The 25,799-nt window shown below is 39.9% G+C and overlaps 1 protein-coding gene across 2 annotated transcripts in view; it reads left to right on the forward strand.

The window, feature by feature from the left end:
* The window catches only part of JMJD1C (jumonji domain containing 1C), a 178,055-nt gene that overhangs the window by 136,743 nt on the left and 15,513 nt on the right, over positions 1-25,799 (forward strand). The window contains exons 4-16 of one of the 2 annotated variants that reach the window (XM_075216329.1): positions 2,636-2,741; positions 4,726-4,850; positions 6,723-6,866; positions 6,973-7,147; positions 8,372-10,059; positions 12,873-13,042; positions 13,200-15,427; positions 18,763-18,964; positions 20,027-20,241; positions 21,921-22,073; positions 23,626-23,715; positions 24,120-24,247; positions 25,419-25,632. In XM_075216329.1, the coding sequence (XP_075072430.1) occupies positions 2,636-2,741; positions 4,726-4,850; positions 6,723-6,866; positions 6,973-7,147; positions 8,372-10,059; positions 12,873-13,042; positions 13,200-15,427; positions 18,763-18,964; positions 20,027-20,241; positions 21,921-22,073; positions 23,626-23,715; positions 24,120-24,247; positions 25,419-25,632 (5,638 nt within the window). The remainder of the gene's footprint in view (positions 1-2,635; positions 2,742-4,725; positions 4,851-6,722; positions 6,867-6,972; positions 7,148-8,371; positions 10,060-12,872; positions 13,043-13,199; positions 15,428-18,762; positions 18,965-20,026; positions 20,242-21,920; positions 22,074-23,625; positions 23,716-24,119; positions 24,248-25,418; positions 25,633-25,799) is intronic. The other variant, XM_075216330.1, reaches the window with a different exon arrangement.

Consider the following 25,799-nt stretch of genomic DNA (forward strand, 5'->3'; position numbering starts at 1 on the left):
CAAAACAAAGCAGACTAGCTGGACCTGTAGGCTCTGTTTCTATATTGCTGCATATTACTTTTAAGTCTTCCTGGATTGCCTGTTAAGGTTTAGTTTAGGCAGCTGTTGAGGGACAGGCATTGCTGGTATTGGCTGTACAGTGACAGTGGTAGTGGTGTTCTGCAAGTACTGTAATGTGTGCAGTACAGTCAGTTTTGAGAATGACACAAGTATTGGTTTTCACAAAGTTTGCTGCTTCAGTGTTTAAACCTTTTTGTCAGATGTTGCTATGTTATACTGAAGTAAAATTACAAGCATTTCATAAGTGTCAAAGGCTATTATTCACAATTGCATTAAGTTTATGCAAAGAGCCAATATTTGCAGTGTTGACCCTTCTTTTTGAAGACCTCTGCAATTCGCCCTGGCATGCTGTCAATCAACTTCTGGGCCACATACTGACTGATGGTCGCCCATTCTTGCCTAATCAGTGCTTGGAGTTTGTCAGAATTTATGGGTGTTTGTTTGTCCACCCGCCTCTTGAGGATTAACCACAAGTTCTCAATGGGATTAAGGTCTGGGGAGTTCCCTGGCCATGGACCCAAAAGTTCGATGTTTTGATCCCCGAGTCACTTATCACTTTTGCCTTATGGCAAGGTGCTCCATCATGCTGGAAAAGGCATTGTTTGTCACCAAACTGTTCCCGGATGGTTGGGAGAAGTTGCTCTTGTATTATGTTTTGGTACCATCCTTTATTCATGGCTGTGTTCTTAGGCAAAATTATGTGTGAGCCCACTTCCTTGGCTGAGAAACAACCTCACACATGAATGGTCTCTGGATGCTTTACTGTTGGCATGACACAGGACTGATGGCAGCGCTCACCCTTCCTTCTCCGGACAAGCAATTTTTCCAGATGCCCCAAACAATCTGAAAGGTGATTTATCAGAGAAAACGACTTTACCCCAGTCCTCATCAGTCCAATCCCTGTACCTTTTGCAGAATATAGGTCTGTCGCTGATGTTTTTCCTGGAGAGAAGTGGCTTCTTTGCTGGCCTTCTTGACACCAGGCCATACTCCAAAATTGTTGGCCTCACTGCGCGTGCTGATGCTCTCACACCTGCCTGCTGCCATTCTTGAGCAAGCTTTGCACTGGTGCTGCCCCAATCCTGCAGCTGAATCAACTTTAGGAGATGGTCCTGGCGCTTGCTGAACGTTCTTGGACACCTTGAAGCCTTCTTCACAATTATTGAACCTCTCTCCTTGAGGTTCTTGATGATCCGATAAATGGTTGATTTGGGTGCAATCTTATTAGCAGCAATATCCTTGCCTGTGAAGCCCTTTATGAGTAAAGCAATGATGACTACAAGTGTTTCCTTGCAGGTAATCATGGTTAACAGAGGAAGAACAATAATTTCAAGCACCACCCTCCTTTTAAAGCTTCCAGTCTGCTGTTCTAACTCAATCATCAGCATGACAGTGATCTCCAGCCTTGTCCTCATCAACACTCACCTGTGTTAATGAGAGAATCACTGACCTGATGTCAGCTGGTCCTTTTGTGGAAGGCCTGAAATGCAGTGGAAATGTTGTTTTTGGGATAAAGTTCATTGTCATGACAAAGAGGGACTTTTAAATTAATTGCAATTCATCTGATCACTCTTTGACATCCTGGAGTATATGCAAATTGCCATCATAAAAACGGAGGCAGCAGACTTTGTGAAAAATAATATTTGTGTCATTGTCAAAACTTTTGGCCATGACTGTATGAGCTTTGCTTCATCTTACAGGTGAGCTTGTGGTTTGTCAGTTGAATACCTATAGTGCAGAAGGTGCTATTGCCTCAGCAGAATCATTCTTCTTAATGTGTTGCTGGGCTGCATTCTTAGTATAGTAGTTAAGCTCACAACATGACTCTTCCATTATGATAAGTGACAGGTCCAGCTTCTGAGTGTCAGTGGTGTTACAGTTTAATAAATCAACTTATTTTTCGTGTTTTAAAATAATGTACAAACGCTGCCGTTGCAAGGTATACAGTATGCTGCCGTTGCATGGCATATGTACCGCTGGTGTAAACATTGTACAGATATCCAGCATGCCCCTGGTGTAAACATTGTACAGTATCCAGCATGCCCCTGGTGTAAACATTGTACAGATATCCAGCATGCCCCTGGTGTAAACATTGTACAGATATCCAGCATGACCCTGGTGTAAACATTGTACAGTATCCAGCATGCCCCTGGTGTAAACATTGTACAGTATACAGCATGGCCCTGGTGTAAACATTGTACGGCATACAGCATGGCCCTGGTGTAAACATTGTACAGATATCCAGCATGCCCCTGGTGTAAACATTGTACGGTATACAGCATGGCCCTGGTGTAAACATTGTACGGCATACAGCATGGCCCTGGTGTAAACATTGTACGGCATACAGTATGTCTAGCCGTTGTGCTATATCTAGTAGACTGCATAGCAAGCTCACTACTAAAAATAAATGCATTTTTCTTTCTTAGCTCTAACATGGTGACTACAGTCTGACTTCAAGGCTTGTACGAATGAAATTGAGCTCGGGATTCCTAGACTGCTCCTATTTATTACTACTTTTGTGTACACTTCTGGAAGCTACGAGGATACTAATCTAGTAGTTTTCTTTTATTTATAGGATGAAGTAGACAGTCTAAATCCAGTTCTCAGGGACAACCCCCAGCTTCATGAGGACGTGAAAGCCTGGGTAAAAGAACACAAGGTTCAGGAGATTTTTATGCAAGGTAAGTGTTCTGACATTATTTTTGTGTTTAAATATTGTTGTAATATTTGAAGTTTTTTGACTTCCCTGTATGTGTGCAGCACAGTGCATCCAAGTTCCAAAGCTTTTAAATCCATCTAAATCTAAAATACAAGTTGTTAGGCTATTACATGCATATTATTTACTATATTGATTTCTTTATTTTGGAGTTATTGAAATTATTTCTGATGCTATTTTCAAATGCTAGTTCTGGCTTTGTAAATTCTGCTATTCGATTGCTGAAGAGGTATAAGATCTACTATACCAAACAGTTGGAATTTGCAGTGTGACCGACCACATTAGGGCAGTTTTCTGTAATTTGAAGTACAGTCCTTCAAAATATACTAAATTACATTTTTATATAGTCTGTCCAGTTTAGTAGTTACTGTTTATTTGTCTGGTTTTCTGTGCTTACAGTATAATGGGTCTATAGATGAAGTCTGAAAGGCAAGCATATTGTCACCGATTGTCAGTTGTGTTAAACATATTTGGATATAGGATCTCTTATCTGGAAATCCATTATCCAGACAGTTCCAAATAGAGAATGTAATTGCTGCTATTGGGTCATATCACAATACACGCATGTGAGCCTTCCTATAATCAATTTGTGGGAGCACTGTTATTCAGGAGGGGAATGCAGGGGAGGGCAGTATGGAAAGAGACAGACATGGGTCGTTTCTAAATAGCATTTTGTTTATTTTTGTCACGGTGTCCCACAATATAGGAATACAAACAGTATTATATGTTATAAGGCATTTTTTTTTTTTCAAAAGTAATTTAGTATTTCCAATACATCCATGTATTGTACAAGAAAGTAGATGAAATAATGCAGTCTCATCTGACATTAGTCTCATAGCGGACATGTAACTTTAACAGCAGCTCCAATCACATTTGAGTGAGAATCATACATGAGTCAGTTTTACATGTAAAGTTTTAGGATCCTTCTGTCTATTGTCTTGTTTTTGTTGTGTTTTTCTTTAGATAATATATATGTATATATGTAATAACATGCCTATTGTGTGTCTGGCTTGATCCAGCTTGTAGGAGATGAGAATCATTCAGTCTAGTTAGTGCTATCTCTACCAGAATAGTAAAAAGTATTTAATATGCAAAGATTGATATGTGAGCTACAAATCATCTTGAATAGGAACATACTATCGGCCCAGTGTTGCATTGCTTTCATACCTTAGATTTGCTATACTGCTATTGTTTTTGATATGTTTTTTTTTTTTTTAGGAATCAAAGAAGTCATGCTTTCTTATTTATTCCTAAATTATCCATATGTCAGCATGTTCTAGCTAAAGGAATGTAACTCCAAAGGGGGGGTGTGTGTGGGGGGGGGGAGGGGGGGGGGTAGTAATACATCTAGATTACTGTAATCATTGTGAGGATATGCCTGAAACTGTTCTTAAATGTGGCAAGCATCTCAACTACATATTTATTAGATTTGTTTTGCGGAGACAATGTTATTAACCATCATCATGTGTTTTTATTGTACTTTTTTAATTTGTTCATTTGTTATGAGAGTCCCTTGAGCTAGTGATTTTTTTATTTTATGCTTTTTATTGTTTTTAAAAGCTTGGTGCAAACATTTGTTATGGCCTCAGAAATTGTACAATGCTTTGATCTGCATCGACATTGCTCACTTTAGATTGTACTTTCAATAAGAAGCCAGTCTGCTGTTTTAAGAAGTCAGAAAATATGTGAACCCCTCCAGATTTAAGGGAATTAGGCTGATAATGGAGCCTTTTAGTGGCGAGGCATTATTACATTATTTAATCATTCACTGTAGCCTAGAGATTCATTCTGTAAATGGTAACATTCAGACATATGTATATGGAGGCGACTATGTATCTCAGTAAGTGAAACTGAACACTGCATGATGTAAGAGTTGGCATAGGATCAAGGGACCTCCCGAGACATGATTGGATACCCGAATACCTAGCTGTGTCATTGTTCTCTCATAGGTCCTTATTCCTTAAACGGCTATCGAGTGAGGGTCTACAGACAAGACTCTGCCACCCAGTGGTTCACTGGTATAATTACTCACCATGACCTTTTCACCCGCACTATGATTGTTATGAATGATCAGGTAAGTGTTATGTTCTTGTTTGTTTCCATTCCTGTACATGCTGTATGTATTAACCACACATTATGTCAGTGTCATTTTTATATCATCCGTTTTTATTTGATATTATACATGTACATTTTGGAAAACAGTCTCTGATTCAAGTTCTGTATTCTTAATACTCAACATTTGGATGATGAGTCGGCACAAGGCAGCTAGAAGCCAGGTAGTGCCAGTGGTTGAAGAGTTATGGTATGGAGAGACATTTGTACAGAAATAATCTGAGCATGATTCATAAATCTAGAAGGCTTTGCCTGTCTCTTAGATGATGTTGTGCAGGCATGATTATATATTATAGGTTCACGTGATGAAATAATATTTTCCACCAGGTGTGTTGCTTGTTTTATTTTTATAGAAAGTTGATTTATTTTAGTCTAGTGTCACCTTGTGTGTTCGGTATGTCCTTCACCTGATTATTTAAGCTTTTGCATTTAGTAGACTTTACATTGCTAACATCCGGGGCTTAAATCATTTAAATATCTTAATTGCGATAAAGAAATCATCCAAGTATCCTGTAACTTCAGAGTTATCTTGTTTTAACTTGCTGGGGGCAAAATGGGAATATTTTGACTATGTACATTAAATCTATTAGTAGTTTTCATTTCTATCTGAGGGGTTTGAAATACTAATATCAAGGACTGTAAGAGACATTATATTGAAACCGTTCTGTAGAACTCTTTGTGATGTTTCAACATTATCAATGCACTTGTCACACACTTATCCCGATACAATCTATTGTACTGTTAGTGTGTGTTAGTTAGCACATGAGAAATAAATAGTGCTACCTTCTAAACTTAAACGCAGTGGTGGGAAAAAGCCAACGAGAAAAACAGCAACAGAGAGTTGTAAATGAGCCTGAGCAGTTTATTGATGTACCAGCCCATTGCCAGAACACACAGCACCATGGGAATCAAGTAATGCCAAGCAGCCTCTCCCAATGCCATGGTTGTGTGTGGGATGAAGGAATTGTACCAGAATAATACAACACCTACAGTGGCAAAGAGCTGGCCTAGAGCAGAGCATGGCTCTATACTTGGAGTTCCAATTTCAGCTGCAGGTTAATGACTGTGAAATAAAACAAATGCACAAGGTACCAGTAATAGTGATAGAATAGTGCCAGTAATAGGACCATGTATAGATATACAGAGTCATATTCAGGGATATTCAAACTGCATACGTAAACATGAGAAAACAAAGCTTTTCTTTAAATGATGCTGACGCCACTGGAATTGCTTAAGAATGTGGCATCACATCGGTTTTATTGATAATATACCACAAGATCATAGTAGGATAGAGAATGAAAGGGAACGGAGTCCGTATTATGTAGTATGAAGTATGTAGTATTAAGATAGATATGTGCTTTAATATATTAAACACACGCACATTACATGAGGATAAAAAATAGTCCACACACACACACACACACACACACACACACACACACACACACACACACCCCTTCACCTCCCCGATTAGAAGAATGTGTTACCACTGTGAGTCCTTAGAAGCCAGCAGTGTCAGGACAGGAAACTGAACAACATCCTTAAGCCACAAAACCAGATGAAGCCTGCCTGAAAATAGAGTATATATTTGGAGCCATATATGTATGATATAGAGATATACACATATATAATATTACAATGCTTCCAGCTCTCTTTTTCAGTCTATGAAATGCACTTGCAGGTAGCTCTCCAATTAGATGCATATTCTGTTCTGTTCTTTGCACATTGATAGTATTTACTATGCTGTAACAAAGACCATCTGCTTTTGTACACTTTTTGAATCCTTCTTTTACAAAAGATATACTAAACATTGTTGTGTTTGTTTTCAAACCAGGTTCTAGAGCCACAGAATGTTGATCCTTCTATGGTTCAGATGACCTTTCTAGATGACGTTGTATACTCTTTGTTGAAAGGTGAAAATATTGGCATCACATCTCGCCGCAGGTCGCGCTCCAAACAAAATAGCAACACAATTCATGTACGTCTATCTGGTCGTCTACAATCTTTGTGCATAAACTATACTTGTATACGTGGGGTTTTTTTTTTGTGTTTTTGATCACTAACCGCAATAATGTGATTTGCAGGGTCATTATACACGTGCGCAAGCAAATAGTCCCAGGCCAGCGATGAACTCTCAGAGCTCCACAAAACAGAGCCAGCACCGAAATGCCCGCTTAAACAAGAGGAAGGGGTCGGACAGCAGCATGCCCGATGAAGATAGGATTAAGGAAGAAAGATATGATGGTACTGGTAGAGGAGGTATGCAAAGTTATAATGTGCTTTAAATATTATCCTAGGTGCACTTGACCTAAAAAGCAGCATTGTGGGTCCATTTTGCAGTTTGTGTATGAACCTTGTCGTCATTACTCACATTATGACATTGGTTCCTGTTACGCGTAGCCCTGTTTTAGACCTGTCTTCACTAACATAGTCCCATATGGTGGATGGGTTACTCTCACCTGCTGAAATACCCTGTGGTGGTATTGCCTGCAGGTTGTTCTATTTGTACTGATCCTAGTCAAACACTCCTTAAAAACATGTAGTAATAAAGGTAAACCACAAATCGACTTGTTTTTTTTGTATCAAACATACATGAAATAATTGCTTTTAAACCTCCCTTTGGTTTTTAGATGTTTTTTGCCAAAGGCAAGAAGCTCTATTTGTGCTCACCAAATCTGTCTGTCTTAGATATACTCCATATGCAAGCCCAACTCTGTATAGCAGACAGTGAAAATAAATTTGTATAGATATGAAGATCACGTCACAATGTCATTTGGAAAGGACTGAAATCTGTGTTGTTTGGTGCCGAATAGAGTTACAACATTTGTATTTACTAGTAACATAGTTAGGTATATTTAGCATTATAGCTTAAGACTCCTTTCAAGGGCTTAGTGTGTTTATAATGGTTAAGAGTAAACCGTTTTGTTTTTAGTGGATTGAAATGTGACCTTTTATCAATGTTTTTGCATTTGGATATATCTTGGCAGTTTTGTAAGAATTGCGCTATTTATATTTTAAATTGAATTAAGTTTTTAGTTATGCATCCAGTATAATTAAAACTGGAATGAGTATATATATTATGCTGATGTGTTTGTCAGGTTATGGTGTACCTGTCCTACTCATATAAACCATGTTTTCAGACTACTAGTATGTATCCTCAATCTGTTTCCTCCATCTCCTGTGTATAGAATACTACTGAAATAAGGGAGGACAGGATAATTGAAACGGATTAATAGGTAACTGGTAAAAATATTTAGCATTTTTAGATTAGTTTCTAAATTGCTTGCATGATGTATGTCGGTGAGCTTATATTAATTGATGTTGACTCATCAGTGGAAATCTAGACTCCTCTCTGCAAATTGTCTTTATTGAAAATCTTTCTCAATATGTACCCAACAGCGCCAGGGATTTCATAATCCTAAGACATATAAGATGTATCGTGTGAATGTGCACCACAATTAATGTCTGTATTTCTGTTTGTAGAAATTGTAAAAAGGAACAAACATTTTCACAGCAAAAGGAGGAAACCTGAGGAGGATGAAAAGAAATTAATTCTGAAAAGGCTGCGCACAGACAATATTTCAGACTACTCCGAGAGCAGCGACTCAGAAAATTCAAATAAAAGGATAATAGATTCTTCCTCTGAGCAAAATTCCGAGAACGAGTTGAAAAGCAAGAACACTTCAAAGATAAATGGAGACGAAGGAAAATCCCTAAGTAGCGAAGGGGCTGAGGAACAGACACTAATAGATAGGCATTCTCACTGGGATGAAATACAGGAAGATAAAAAGCTTCAAGGAGCAGAAAGACTGAAATCAGCTGACTTACAGCTCCAGAAAGACAACTCTCAGTTTCTCCTATCCGAGCAGACAGCACTTTATGAGCAGAGTTCCAATAAACCACATGTTCAAGATAGCGTGGTTGAGAGGAACAGCATTACCGAATTGTTACAGACTGAGCCGCTTATCAGCAAGCCTCCCACACCCAAAAATCCTATTGTCTTAGCTAACGAAAACAGTTTGGACAAAGCACCCCAGGAAAGCAGTTTAAGTAATTTTAACGCACAGCCCGCTGCCAAGAAGGAGCTGCCAGGCAGTGACCCAAAGCAGTCATTTGTCGGCGTCAATTTTTCCACTGCAAAGAAGCTGGACTCTGAGCATGACTGGAATGACAATGTTAACAGTAAGGCAGATATGGCACTTTCAGGGGTGTTAAAAGCACCCCAGTCTACGAATAAGGAAATGAATGACAGAGAGAAAATCTACCATACCTCTGTCATTGGTAGCACTTCCTTAACAGATGAACAGAAGAGGCTTCAAAAACAGACGCTGGATGCTCTTAAGACGAAGCAGCATGGATTGGAATCCTCCAGTAAAATAAAATATAGCCCCTCTCCGGATGTGTTAAAGTCTCGGCCCGTCCATTCTCCGGATTCAATGAAACTCAAGTTGAACTATCACAATAGTCAGAGCTCTGGAATTGTGAGGGCTGTGAGCAAAATGGATTGTGATATACACAGATCCAGCTTCCATCCAGTGGCAGCAAGAGTGAGTGCCATTGAATCTACAAAAAGTCCACTTATTATAGACAAAAATGAACATTTTACAGTTTACAGGGACCCAGCACTTGTTGGACCAGAGACTGCACATAATCACATCTCTCCTTATTTGCACCAGCACAATTTTGCTCTTCATTCTCCAGCTCATCGAGCATGTTTACCTCCAAACAGCCACCACCCAGCACTAACCGCTAACCCTCATATGTTAACGTCGTCCTCAAACCAAACGCCTATGACTGCTATCGGTGCCCATCCTCTGGGTAGCACATCCCACCATTCAGTCCACCATCCTCACTTACTACCTACGGTGCTATCTGGCATGCCCCCTGGCACTTTGTTAGGCGGCCACCCTCAGCTAGAGACTGCACATGCCAGCAGCCTTAGCCATTTGGCACTTGCACATCAGCAACAGCAGCAAATGTTACAGCACCAGCCACCTCATCTTCTGGGCCAAGCTCACCCGTCGGCTTCGTATAACCAACTGGGACTTTATCCCATTATCTGGCAGTATCCAAACGGAAGCCATGCCTATTCAAGCCTTGGCCTGCCCTCTCCAAAGTGGGTGCATGCGGAGAATCACGTCAATGCAGAGTCTTCCATTAGAAGGGTAAGGGTGTGTATCTATATATGTTTATCCTTCAGCCATTGATTCAGAAATAGCTGGTCAGAGAACACGCCAGAGTTGTCCATTTTAAACAGCCAATTAAGAAGCATTAGTGTGGTTGTATGATGATTACATCCACACTCAGATGCAGTCACTGTTGGACCAGATTTTCTAGCTGTCCCAGTTGGCATCTGAAAGCCAATATATACAGCCAATTGTGTCTAAAAAAAACAACCAAAAAGCAAGTGAGTTGCTGGTCTGGAAAATTCACACATTACTTATTCAGCCAAAATATAATTCTAACGTAATTTAAACTACCTTTTTCAAATGCGACAGTCTGGTGTAGAAGGCCTGTAATACTGCTCATAGTGCTGCAGCATGCAAATTAGTTATCAGTGCTGCTTCCTGTGCACAGATGATTTGTATCATGTAATCTGTCACAGCCAATCAGAAGACTGCACTGTAAAATGTAATGCTGGCCACACAGGCTGAAATATAGCAGCCTGTATCAATCATGTTCTTAAACTACATCCTATGTGCTTCATCTGAGTAATCATGGAGCGTTCACTATGGCTGTACAAATTGTAACCATGTGGGGGCTTTATAACTCAGTGGTTGTGTGAGACACCCATGCAGCAAATGGCTCCTGTCATTGCATCTCCATGTTGTCTTGTAAAGTGGGGAATGTTGAAGAAACTATATATGTAATGTATCTTACATGTAAAAATATTTTATTTATATATTGTCTTTTCATAATAGCACAAAACATGCTGTGAGATTTAGCAGTACATCCCTAGACGCTGTCATCCCAGGAATCATTAGACTGTATTGGGACCCCAGAAGGGTTTCAGCATTTAGCTGCACACTCCCTGATTCTGTACCAAGCTGATTGCTGAGGCTCTGTGGCCCTGAACGTGAACTGCTGCTTACAGCAGAGTGGAAATGAAAAGCCTGTCGTTGGGTATTCTTTGGATATAATAGCATCCTTCGGGGGGGAGGCAGGCCAATGTAAACATCGTGCCGGGATAATTTATAACATGCATAGTTTCCATATGTAGTCATATATAACTTTCCTTTTGCTGTTTTGTGCTTTGCATTACATAAACTGCCCTGAGTAACACTCTGAAATATAATACATTGATCTTGGGGAGCTTTGTGCAGTTAGAGTTGAAACTGAATAAAAAAACAAACAAACATGTTTACCAACCTTTAATTTTGAACATACGCAGCTGAAGTGACTAAATTATACATATATTTATTGTAAAGATTTGTTAGTGGCAAACTATAGTTTAAACTGTTTTTTTGGGGCCCAGTATTAGATTTTTTTTTTTTTTTTAGAAAATCAAGCTAAGTGGCTTATGCAGCATTACTTAAATCACTGGTGGGGCTTGCAAAAGCCATGTGCTCTAAAGAACAGCACTTTTTTATGGGGCTAATCATATGGTGCCACTAAGGAAAAAGTCAAAGTTACAGGTTGGGCAGGAGAAGGGATCGAAGGGTACAAAATTGGATTAATTATTGGGTGACCAATATTACAGGAATGGTGTAGAGTATGGCAACTAGAGTTCATTGCTGAAAAATGCAAAATCATGCACTTGGATGGTTGAATATAGTAGTAACAGTACAAAAATGGGCAAGAGGGCAAGGATGTAGGCGTTACTATTTCAGGTGACTTGAAGGTTGTCAGACAATGTAGCACGTTTATGGGGAATGCCTGTTTCATGCCAGGTTGCTGAGAAAGAGGAATTAGCAGAAAGAGGTGGTGGTGCCAATGTATAGTCATTGGAGAGACCATATCTAGAATACTGTGTTCAGTTTTGGAGGGCATATCACCAAAAGGACATACATAAATTACTGATTGTGTGATAAAGGGCTACTAATATGCCTGACAAATAGCACTAAGCGTACCAGCTATGTATAACTTGGAGAAGAGAAGGAAATATTATAGAGATTTTCAAATATATCAATGATTTAAACAAGACCCAGGAGGAAAGCTTTCTGCAAAGATGGACATGCACTAAAACTGGAGTGCGGCAGGTCTGGGGGAAATATGAGAAAGTGACTGCGTCTATTCTATTCCTATGTTCGTGTGATTCAGCGGACTTGGTGGTGATGAGAGCACTATAATTTGTTGCATTGTGGATATATAATGGGGGATACTTATGAAAATTGTCCCAGATATCTGCAGTAGCCGCTGGCAAACAGTCAGAGGTAAACTTTCATTTTCTGATTTGTAGTAGAAAAATAGTAGATGATTGGTTGTTCTGGGCCTCACCCCCTTTTCTGCACACTTAAACGTTGAACTGTTCTCATACTTGCCCCATATGTAATTTTTAGTACAGTAAACCTACTGGGATCATTTTTACAGAAAATAGTTTTGAGAAATGTGTGATATTTTTTTTTAACTAAATCTTTCATTTGCTTGATTTTATGACCTTTATAAATGTTTGCACATTAGGGAAAATGTTATTGTACAACATATACTGTGTTTTATTGTAAGAATCATTTTGTGCAGGACAGTCGGTGGTAATTTGTACTATTTTCAGAGTCATCTTGCAAATCGTGTCTTTGGATTTGTTGACTGGTTTACAACATGATTTGTAGTCAGAATGTTCATGCATGTTCTGCTTGCTTAAAACATGTTTTGTACAGTATATTATTACAACAATTTGTGTCCATAAACAAGTGTTCTTGGGTAGTTTCATCCAGCAGGAGACCTCTATATTGATTGATCTTCAACATAGTCTGGTATAGATTCCTTTTATTGTAATGTAAGAACAGTGTTCCTGTACATACTAATGTTTGTTTCTTCCACCTCAAAGAATACTGCGAGCCCTTGGTTACACCAGCCCACACCGGTGACTTCAGCAGACAGTCTACTAATGGGTCACCTTCCTGTACGTCCATCCAGCGCTGACCCTCATCGGCCGCTCAAACTGGCCACACATTCAAGCCCGCCCTTATCTAAACCCTCAGCAGATCATCATAAAGAGTAAGTTTTGTTTTTCCACGTTACGTCGCTATATCATGTACTAACTGAACTGTTTTCTGTAAGAAAGCACTGATGGATGTTATGGAAGTGTGTTTCTTTCTGCTTGAAATATTTATTAATGAATAAGTCACCTGAATACATTCTCCGTTCTCAACAGAGATCTAGAGAAGAAGGCTTTCAGTGAACCAATGCGCTCCGTTACTTCCGCACCTGTAAAATCTGAGCATGATCACAGCCGGACACACTCGGGGAAAGACAGCCATATACACAGGCATTATATGGAGCCTGTTCTGAGCCACCCCAAGTTGCAACGCTCCGCACCCGAGTCTGTAGAGAGGCAGAACAAATATAAAGATGATCACAGAAGAATCCTTCAAGAAAACATCGAAGCTCCTCCCTTTTCCATGAAATTGAAAGCACACGAAAATGAACGTGATAGCTACACTAGAGTAACACCCATCGTGTCTTGCAGCCCAAAAGGCCACTTGATAAAACAGGAAAACAACGTAGAGCGACCTATTTCAGATCTGTACAAAATAAAAAATTCAACTGCACAAAGTCTGCCACAAAGTAACTATTTCACCACATTATCCAACAGCGTGGTGAATGAACCTCCAAGGTCATTCGCATCGAAGGACGCTGTAAATGTGTTCTCTGAAAAGCAAAATGCCAGCTCCTCTTCAACAAATTCTTCTACGATTAATTCATACATGTCACCGTTGTCTAAGCCACCCCCCTTGATTAAACACCAACCTGAAGAGGGATCAGTGAGTAAATTAAATGAGCAGCTTCCTCAACAGGTGGCTACTCACACAATTACTTCCTATAGAGGAGATAGCAGAAGTCCAACTCAGTTGTCCATCTCCTCCTCAAACGCACTCCGTAGCATGCCTGCCCTGCACAGGGCACCGGTTTTCCATCCTCCAATTCACCATAGCCTTGATAGGAAAGATGTTAGTTATAGCAACCTTTCTCCACCAACACTCACTCCAGTGCAGCCTGTAACCACTGGTGGTAAAATCCCCGAACTTCAGAAACCCCCGACTTTAGTCCCTGAGCCTAAGGAAGGCACTGCAACTTACAAGAAGAGTGCTGAAAAAACTGGCCAGGAAGTGTGGAAAACCACAGAGAAGCAAAACCACAGTAAAATTCAGTGGCTGCCAGAGAAAAATCATGTAAAGGTACCGTCGGCAACCGCTTCGGTCATTGTACGCCCACCATCTAGTGTAAAATATGATAACATGCCAGTAACTCAGGCAGTCTCCAAGGAGCGAACTGTCGAAAGATCTACAGCTGGAATCAATCAGTCGGATAGCTCAAAGCCTTTGGAAGCCAGAGAGACTTTGAGGATTGCCCAATCAATTATGAATTCAGACAGTGCTCATGTGCTTTTTGAGAAGAACTCTCACGCTCCCTCGCACAACATTCCCAGTTTATCCACACCTGGAACTAATATAATGTGCAGTACTAAAACTGACGTGACCACCTCTGCCCCCACTACCACAAGCGTTTCAAATTGCTGTGGATCAGAGGTAACCTACTCTTTGTCCAATACAGTTCTGACTTGTACCGTGATAGAAAGCACCAGTTCAGCATCTGGAAATCAGCCTGTGGGACAAGCTCAAGAGAGCATAGTTCATGCCACAGCATCAGCCACTCCGGCCAGCACCAAGACTGCAAGTGCAATTCAACCCACAATTCAACCCGCTTTATATCCTGCGCCAAGTGACTTCATCCATTTAAAAAAGCACAAGGCAGCATTGGCTGCAGCTCAGTTGAAAAGCACTAATGTCAGTGATATAGAGACCATAGCTGTGAAAAGTCAGACATTTCCAGCCTCATGCTCTCCAGATAGCAGCACACCCTGCAGCTCAACAAATGCAGCAAGCTCTGCAGGCAATGGGCAGACGTCTCAGTGCAGCCAGCCAAATTACCACACCAAACTGAAGAAGGCCTGGCTTACCAGGCATTCAGAAGAAGATAAAAACACTAATAGTAAGCCAGAAAGTGCAGGCAGCACTATAGTTTCTGAAATCATTAAGCCTTGTACAGTCAATCTGATTGCTTCAACCTCTAGCGAGCTCCAGAATAACATAGACCTTCGTGTGCAGGATGACAAGTCTCCCAAGGAGGATAGGCTTACAAGGAGGAGGGTTAAAAGGACTTATGAATCTGGCTCAGAAAGCGGGGACTCGGATGAAAGCGAGAGCAAGTCTGGACAAAGGCTGAAACGTCAGCCCAAGCCAACATACAAAAAGAAGCAAAATGATATGCAGAGGCGAAAAGGTGACACAGACAAAGAGGAGGAAATAAAACCCAATGGTATTCTGAGCCGCAGTGCCAAGGAGAAAAGCAAATTGAAGTTACAGAGCAATAGTTCCAGCAGTAAGTATGTTCTCCGACCTAGGTGGTTTTCTGGCACTATGAATAGCATGTGTTTTTATTTATAGCAGGGTTCAGTTTGCTGGTGATCCATACTGCATTGTAATTGTGCGTTTAGCTTTCCTGTGTCAAATATTTTAGGAAAGTTAAGATTGATTACAGAAATTCTAAGTAGATGAAGAACACCTAGGTCATTCATATTGCTTCCCAATTAAACCGTAAACTGGAGCACATAAATACATTGTTCTTTTGTTATTTAATTTGCACAGTAAACACCACTGTGAAAGACCTCTGCTGTAGCACACACCTCCAGCTCTCATTGTAATGTCCTGAGTTATGGGCAGCACTTAAATGACTTTGCATAGTGTGAAAGGGTGTTTAATGTTAAACTTGTTTATTTTAAATTGCTTACCATGTACTTGACGACTGCTCATTGTGGAGGCAGACATTTTGTGGGATGAACCAATATTCATTAGAATGTAGCCTATCAAATCACTAGGAACCAGTGACATCACTTTGCACGTCTTTGCTATAACTAGATCCCAGTGATACTGGATTAATTGGTTCAGCCTACAACACATCTGACGCCACTGTGTCTAGGCAACAGCTAGGTTGAAACCCATACACAGAAACGTTGACCCCAAATACTATTGAGAGTGACTCGGTCACATCATCTAGCGTGCTTATAAATCTCTTTGGTTGTAGATAAATTAAGACGTTTTGGTTATTATTAGCATGTCTTAAATTGGTTTTCCCCTTTTAATAACCACTGTACTAAATACCCTCCCTTCCCCAAAATAGCCCTCTTGTGGGAGTCCCTCACCATGTGCTCTGTTTAGCAGGGTCACAGAACTTGCATATAGACGGGACCTGTCCGTAGTAGGGGAGATCCTCCACAGCAGCTATAAGGACATACTAAATAGTTGTGCAGTCTGTACAAGCCAGGTGTCCCATCTCTGCCTGTTTGATTACACAGGAGACAGACTAAACCAGTGTTGGCTAACCTGTGACACTCCAGGTGGTGTGAAACTACAAGTCCCAGCATACTCTTCCAGCAATAAGCTGCTATATATTGGCAAAGCATGCTGGGACTTGTAGTTCCACAACACCTGGAGTGTCACAGGTTAGCCAACACTGGACTAAACCATTGTCTGGCATCATTGGTTGTAATCGCACTCTTGTGACTCTGATTGGTTTTATAGTATGTCTGTGTGTTGTTGTTGAGGAGAGGTAGCATAGTCTCCCTTTGCAAAGCTGTCTGTCCCAATTAATAAAATGTGACTTGTGTGGAATGAATACGCCGGTCATTTTTACACGTCTTGTTTAAATTGAAACGCCACAGTTTCCATGTCAGGAATGTATTTTGTCCAATGAAGTCTTTATAAGCCCCCCAATTTCATGATCTGACATGTGTGAGCCTCTGTATTAAAACAACTCTCCGTGATATGTTTATAATATATATATATATTTTTTTTATTTCTGTATCCACCCTTGGACAGAGTGTTGTATTACTAACCCCTTTTCATGCTTGTGGACTTGCAGTTAAATCTTAAGCACAGACAGGCTGCATTCATTCATAAGCCCCCACCCATCCACTTTATCCAGGCTGCTTATAGCAGTGATGTGTAGGGTAAGTTTAGGAATCAGTCAGTGGACTATTTGTTTTACTGCAGGGTATTTTCTCTGTCTGTGAACTGAGTGCTGCTGGAAATATAGCTGAGCCACAGCTATTTCTGTTCCATAGGCAGTCAGATTACTCAATTTGCAATTAAGATGTTGACATGGAAATCATATAATGAATAAATGCTGTGTTAAATAAATGACTCGTCAGTACAGAGTGAGTAGAAGCTGATTTATATAGCTAATCTGGCCACTTGCATGCTGCTCTGTTTTCATTAGACAGCGAGGGCAATTTTAATTAATAAAAATAGAGCTGGTCCAGCTTTTGTGAGATTACAGTGAGAGGTGAGGTGTCTGTTTAATATGAAATGCTTTTTCGGTTCTTTAAGTGCATAGAGTTTGTCTGTTATGGTCAACGTATGGCTCACATGTATTCATCTAGGACACTAGTACATATCCTACTTTCCACCTGACTCGCAGGCTCTTGGGGCACAGGTTTCAGACCCTTCCTTAAGGAAAGTCTCTTTTTTTTACCCCTTAGGTTCCTTTGTCAAAGCTAGGGAGGATATTTACTGCCAGCACACAGCCATAAGGCCCTTTGAGAACAGGGATGTTCAGGCTCTGCTTCACTGCAATGCACCGTGATCTAGAGATGGTGCCTTTAAACCCTCAGGATACAGGCACATCTACTGTTCATCTTAATTTATCTTTATTTATGGTTTATCCATAATGCAGAGAAATAATCCCCTACAAACATGTGCTATTGTTGAAAAGGAAATTGTCCTGATCAGGCAGTCTGTTACACTCTTTGCTTTAATATGGCTGGCTGCAGGTGCTCATTCAGATGAAGGCAACTTCGAAAATGGATTCCTCTCACCAGCAAGTGTTGCATTACCATAGAGAGTAACAGGAGTTAGGGAGCTGATCTGTTTGGTTAACTGGTTTTGCAAGTGTTTTGAAACGGAGTTTGGGCTGATGATGATAAATGATACATAGTAATCTGAACTACAATGGTTGCAGAGGACTGTCATCACCTAGACCTGGTTGTAATCTGTGTAAATTGGCTCTCTTGACTCAGTGTTGGATCCAGCTTTGCGGTCAATAGTCAGATAACACATTACTGGTATATGTTTCCGCAGTTCTGAACCCTGTATTTATGATGTAGAATCACTCTGCCTTTAATTAATTAATTAATTTTAATTAATTAAAATTATTGTGAATATTGATCAGTGAAATGCAGGACTGGTGGACCCTTTGTGTTGTGTTTCTGATGATGCCTGTAGCTTGTGTTGTAGTAAATGATAATATCATAGAGATTTTGTGTGAAACATTGATCCCTCTATAGTATGTATAAGATTTACATCGCTGTGTATGCTTCATTTTCCAGAGAATATTCATAGTTAAATCTGAGTCCGAAAAAAAGAAAAAAAATGAATATTTAGTGCTGGAGAACTGTGGGTAATGAAGAATGTATCATCTGACCACTAGCAGAACATCACATACACAAACTTTAATTATATTTATTTAAATTGTTACATTCTTCAAAATAATTGGGTTTCTTGAATTATGCTTGCCATTGGCTTTTCCTCTTTATTTCCCTGGGAAATGATAAATTGTGCTTTTCTGCTAACCTCACGCTCGTTAGCACCAGTTCCACCATATGAAAATGCCAGCTATCTCTCCAGTTCCTGCTGACACTTGTTGTGATGTGGTTTCAGCTGGCATACCTCGTTCAGTATTAAAAGACTGGCGGAAAGTGAAGAAACTCAAGCAGACCGGGGAATCCTTTCTGCAGGATGACTCTTGCTGTGAGATTGGGCCAAATTTACAGAAATGCAGAGAATGTCGGCTGATCCGTACCAAAAAAGGGGACGAGTCCACCCACTCTCCAGTTTTCTGCAGATTTTATTACTTCCGAAGGTAATAATGAGTCCGCCAAGTTGTGGTCATCGTTGAATACAGCAGAGTCCATTAGATAGTTTGAGTGAGCCAACAGTTTGGAATTGTTTGGTCACAAATCCTGCATCATAGCAACACCAGTTTTAAATGGCATTCCAGCTGTTCTAATAGGATCATTCCCATCATTTGCCGATAGTCCTGAAATGCAGAATTGTATAAGGTTTCTGGTTGAACAGTAATGCATAATATAATAATGGCGTTATATAGGGATGCAAACTAATATTGAGACAGCCTTTGAGAATACTGTAAGGCAGAAAATGGGATGAAGGTCAAGGGATGGCTAAGCTGAAAGAGTATATGGTACTTGTGTATGTACAAGACCCTACCACACCCATACAAGGGGAGGGGCTATGATGACATCAATCCCCGCCTTGGCCAAGTTCAAGTAGTGAAGTGTTTGGGTTCTGGGAGAGAGGCCTGTCCATACTGGTAGAGTAGGCTAGGTTTGCTATAGCAGTTACCACCCATTATCCAGGGATTTGTGAAAAGCGGAAATTGGCACTTTTCATTAATAATGTATTCACACAGACAGATTTACTCCTTAGGGTCACTGCATGGAGCCCTTCTGAACAGTTTAATATGGAGGTAAATGCTAATTGTAGTATGGAGGAACTCTATAAATTACATATTTTATTCAGTGTTTAAAAATCGCTGTAAGGTCATATTTTGTCTAATGATCTTTCTTAATTACCTTTAGATGTTTGTTCTAGCAATACAGCGTCCCAGCAAGTACATCCAAAGGCCAAGAATACACTGTTCTTTGCAGTTATTACAGAATACCATGTCCTGTTCCCTCACTAGATTGAATGTACTATGTAATGATATCCATCATGTCTGGGTGTACCAAAGTGGGCATGCAATTTGTTATATGTGCCCAGAAAAGCCTTAAAGTAAAATGTTTTGTGTTGTAGAATTGTTATAATCCTGGAACAGTCTGTTTTATTTATTGCACAAACACCTCGTACACACACAGAGCGGGATACTGCCAGCACCAAAACAATTCCTTTTTCTGCTGTGTTCCAGGTTATCTTTCAGTAAAAATGGGGTTGTTAGAATAGATGGATTTTCTACCCCTGACCAGTACGATGATGAAACACTGAGTTTATGGACGCACGAAAACTATGAAGATGATGAATTGGATCTACAGTCTATTAAGTATATCTTGGGTTACATTGGCGATAAATTCTGTCAGCTGGTGACGTCTGAGAAAGCTGCTATGTCCTGGGTGAAGAAGGATGGTAGGTGCAGCCTCGCGTTGCGTATACGGCCTGGCATGAGACTCGTTGCTGTGTTTTTATAGGGAACATGAGATTTAGTTCACACGTTTTTTCTGTAAATATTGTGTGTGGGAAATGATGTCCGCAGCCAGGCAAAAGGAATGAATTAAATAAGCAATGGATGCCGCGAGCATTCAGCAACAGAGGCTAGCAGATTTTATAATGATGGCACCAAAAATGAATTATACTCTAATGAATGACGCAGAGAAAGTTTATAGTACTGTGGTCTCTGCTAAGACGGACGAGTAAAGTAATTACAGCATGGAGCTGTGACTGTAATTGAGGGCAAATTCTGGTCCAGGCTCTCTAAAGCCGGTGACCTATAGTAAGTATATTCACTTCCTTGATGGAAAATGAATAACCTATCTGTAATGGTCATATTAACAGCAGCTGGGCAGGGGGACTTAGCTAAAGTGTTCTTTGTGATATTATTCTTATTATCAGCATTTATTTATATAGAGCCAGCATTCTCCACACCCCTATACAATTGGGGACAAACACATTAATAAAGACTTGGTGTTAAGAGGCAGGTAAAGTAGTGAGAGGGCTGCAAGCTTACCGTCTGTTGTTGCTTCTCACCCTCCTGAGCTGCAAGCTACTTTAGTTCTATCTCAGAAATTGATATTGTAGCTGGTTTGTCAACACTTCCTGTACAATCTCAAGTACAGTGATCATCAGGGTCTGCCAGCGCCAGGATCAAACCACCCTGAACGGTTCCGTCAGTAAGTGGAAGTGTAAACTAGAAATAGAACCAGTATAAACCTGATGTATTGGAAAATACTTTATAAAGTACTACTATGCAAAAGCAGATGGAGATGGGAGCAGAAATATTTAGAGGTCTTATCTGGAAATAAAACAAAACCAGTGGTGGTGCTTCTAATGTTCTAGTTACCTATTTGTAGCAGACAATGACACAGTGTTCCTATGCACCATTTATATATACACATGTCTTACTATCTGTAGTACAGAAGTCATATGGAAGTGCTATATAAACTGGGATTAGTGTGGTGTTAACAGATCTGTAACAATACCGTATATATAAAGGTACCTAAGGCTGAGATGCAGTTGTAACGCTATAGTCAGGGAAGTAGAACCCTCTTCGCCCGTGTAAGAGCGCGTTATTCAGCACTCTGCTCTGTCCTGGGCAGCCCTTCTCCCAGCTCACACAGCAGTAGTGCGGTGACGTGTAGCGCCAGCCCAGGAGCATGTGTCGTGTAGTCTGACCGTTCCACCTGGAAGTAGAGTTGGGCTGTCAGACTAGAGTGTTCCCGAGCCCGGTTCCTCCAGATATCACAACACTATTGCTATTTAAACTGTAAGAAAGCATATAGCGCACTGAATAAAACACTCTTTTCCTCGATGAATAGGCTCTGTTCTTTATTTGTGTATGACACGGTGCACAAGTCACTATGTAGTATAGGAAAATAGAATGCGAGAGATCTGCTTTAAGTTATAAAATATTAGAATTAAATTCTTGGCGTGAGTGTTTTTTTTTTTTTAAGCATTATTATCTCTAGCTGGAAGATAAAAGATGTGTCCTGACTTATCAGCCAAGGTCACCAACCAAAGAACTAACCATTCTGTAAAGCAAATATTTGCACAGAGCAGATGTTCATGTTTTTTTAAATTGTCCATTTCAGCAAAAATAGCCTGGAAGAGAGCAGTGCGCGGTGTACGCGAGATGTGCGATGCCTGTGAAGCCACCTTGTTTAACATTCACTGGGTCTGCCAGAAATGTGGATTTGTGGTCTGTCTGGATTGTTACAAGGCGAAGGAAAGGAAAAGTTCTCGAGGTTAGTTTGCATGAAACACTCCATTCTGTGCATTGCTTATCCTGCCTTCTCCCAGAAATGCTTAGCAAGCAGTCCTGCTGCACAGTTCTTCTATCTGGTGAATTGCTATTTCTGTACTTGAGAAACTCCCCTTCAGTGATTACAGCAAGACATTTCATAACTCCCCTTTGTTCATTTGTCTTTTCCTGTCTACATGGAGCTAGTTCTCAAAATAATCTCTCCTGTTTCACAGTTCTGTTTAATAATGGTTTGAATTACGTACTTTGAGACTGGAGGCTGTGTGTGTCCTGCCTTATCCATGCCATTATTTAACCGCTTCTTACCATGGCGTGACACCAGTTCATTATATAGATTACAGTGCGGCCTGGAAAGGGGCCCATTCACTTATGATGTGAAGCACAATCAGGAACTAATCACAAACTGAAATTCATTCTAGGTATGTAAATAGGCTTCCTGAGTAGGTAACGGATATATGTGTAAAGGTTCCCATGACATAGGCATATGTGTCAATTTTGTGACACTTGACAAAAATCACAGCGAAAATGAAAGTATGTTATTGATGTTGTATGCTGTCCATTCTGCCAACCTCTCTAACCTCCAACCTGAACTCATGACTGCATTTAATTAAAGCAGAATATATACGTGGGATAAATAGATTGGCATATTTCAATAGTAAATCATTCTGACTTTTTTGATGGATTGGTGGATTTTAATAAAATTAAAACATAAATCCATACTATGGTAAAGAGAATGGATTTAATCTCTGTAAATTTAATGACCTGTGAATTCTGTCAAAACACCACTAAAAGATGGTTAAAGAGCTTCCAGTGCTCAGGGCAAGTGTTTAAATTGCCTGTCAAAATGGTATGATTTAGTGAAGACATCACAGGACAAGGTGTACGGTTGTAAATAACCTAGAGAGGATGTTAATTGAACCAGGGATACACTGTCAAAAGAGGCTTTTTTTCATTGATGGCAATGCCCAGGGTTGAATATACGCAATCTAAACTTTTAAATGACTATGTCCTCAAAACATTCACTATGACGAGTTTTATTCAATCTACGTATTATTCTTTGGAACGATTTGGGAGTTTTTGCTGTGTCAGCATTTCCTCAGCATTAATTATGGGTAATTACCCTAAAATAGAAGCTGTATAAATGGTGTGACAGATTATGTCAGTGCTGAAGTAATGCAAATATATGTATTGTTTGTGTGTATAATAATCATTAGTCAGTCTAATGGTTAACTGTACAGGCAGCAATGTAATATTAAATACAATTAGTATTCATTATTTGTATACCCCCAATTGATAACAATTTTAGACAATTCATTTTAAAAAAAATTGTCCCTCTGCTAAGCGTTCGCTAGGTTCACCGTCTGAAAATTACAATATTATATTTCTTTTATTTATATTTACTATTATTTAGTGAAAAATTGTGTTGCAATTGAAATGTATGACGCCTGCCACATTTTCACACAGAAATCCAGCCGTCCTATAAGTAATGGTAACTGACCTGTGCCATGAAACACTCACATGTTCTGTTCTTGCAGATAGAGAGTTATACACTTGGCTGAAATGTGTAAAGGGACAACCTCATGATTACAAGCACCTTATGCCCACACAGATTATTCCAAGTTCAGGTAAGTCATAATTCACAAACTATTGTAGGTCTCGTTGCACACACTGTGTGTCAGCGCTAGCTAGACAAGCGAGCATATTACTCAGATCTGGGGAACTGGAAGTACTAGTGTCCACCATATCTTAAAATATTGACCAAGAAGCTTAACTAAACGGTATATGTTGGTACGTTTTTCCTCTTTCCCTTTTACGTTTTGTATAGTAAATATGGATTCTATACAGGGTATTAACAGGATCCACATTAAGATGTGAGTTTCACAATATACATGCAAGTAAATGTTTGGATTTGCTAGTGTGAGCCGGGTCTCATAAAGTTCCGGTTGTTTTCACCATCTTCCGCATAGGGAACAGAAGATACCTTAATGCTGTGATTCTTATGTCTGCTTTGTCTCGTCTCTTGCTGCAGTACTGACTGACCTCCTAGAAGCAATGCACAGCCTCCGAGACAGATTTGCAATTAGATCAAACTGTCAGTGTACCATTAAACAGAACTCACAGAGCGGCAAGTTCCCAGCAATGAATGGAGTGTCACAGGTGAGGCTGCGTTCCGCAAATTCTCAGAAGGACGCAACATGAAAATAAAGCTAATCACGTTAACACCTCCTTCGTGGCAGAGAGAGATTAAATATTAACACACTCGTGTCCAATGATTCCTTGTGGTGGTCTAATATCTGCAGTTATCTTGAGGAATCCTTCAGGTGTGATGATTCATGTTTGATGCATGATCCAGTTTTCTGTCAGAGTATTCAGTGTTATTCTCTGTATTCTTTCACTCTAATTTATCATCTTATGGGCGACTTTCAATTTTTTTTTTAAGTTAATCAGAACATAAAGAACAATCTGATATGAATATAGTATTTCCACCCCATAAAAGTGCCAAATAAGATGTTAGAGGATCGTTGACTGGGCGTATTTTAGAATCCTATTCTTACTTCACAGACAGGCTAGTGGATAAGTGGAATAAACTCCCATCAGAAGTGTTAGAAGATAATACAGTAGAGCAATTTAAACATACTTAATATAGACTTAAGGATATCCTTACAAGAACAAAGGATCAAATAAGGTTTGAGGTTACCATAGGTTAAAAAATGGTGCGAGTGAATCTTTTCTGCCGTTAAATTATGTTTCTATATATAAACTTATAGTATTCATTATTCCCTTTGTATACTCTGTATAGTGCAGGGCAAACCTAGTGTTATGGTGGAAACATCATTCTAAAAAGGGTGACATAGTTTAATTAATACATTGTAGTGCATGTTTGTGTGAGCGGTTTAAGCTAAACAAGTTGTTCCATCCTCCATAGAATATTCCCTCATATATATATATATATATATATATATATATATACTACTTCATCATAACAAATACGTCACTAGGAGAAGGAGCTTAGTTTAGATGACTTGTTGCACCATCCACCTAGCCTTGTAATGGTTATCCCAATAGAGTATGGAAGGGGTATGCTGGCAACTGCATAATGAAGACTCGGCTTCTCTTGTACATGCTTAGATAACACATTGAGGTGGTTTGGTTACCCTCTTGTTCCAATGAATGTTAGTGTAACTGTAGTTTTGTATTTATGGTATAATAGGTATTGCCTCCTACTGTACTATTGTATTTTTCTAAAGATAGTTTAGAAGATTATAGAGAACAATGGGGATGGACGTGTTTTTTATAGTCACATTTTTGTGAATATCCAATATTTTAGGTGTTGCAGAATGTCCTCAATCACAGTAACAAGATATCGCTAAGCTTGCCGGAGTCACAGCAGCACAGCCCTTCTCAAAAGCCTGAAACCAACGGCAATGTCAGCCCAGGAAGTGACACAAGCACAGACAGCAAGTTGGCCTCCCCAGAATCCCATTCTTCACTGCACTGGTTAGCAGACCTGGCTGAGCAGAAGTCCAGAGAAGAAAAGAAAGGTCAGTAGCTCCTCCAGCCATGTGTGAGACTGGTGTTAGTTGCAGGATAGGGTACATCATGTAGAACGTTAATAGTGTATGCGGTCATCAACCGTTGGTGGTCATTTGTCCACATGGAATCTGGCTGTTCGCCCCAAGCTATGAACTGTCCAATGTAGTTGCAATAT

This window comes from Mixophyes fleayi, chromosome 6, assembly GCF_038048845.1.
Source record: "Mixophyes fleayi isolate aMixFle1 chromosome 6, aMixFle1.hap1, whole genome shotgun sequence".
Classification (NCBI taxonomy): domain Eukaryota; kingdom Metazoa; phylum Chordata; class Amphibia; order Anura; family Limnodynastidae; genus Mixophyes; species Mixophyes fleayi.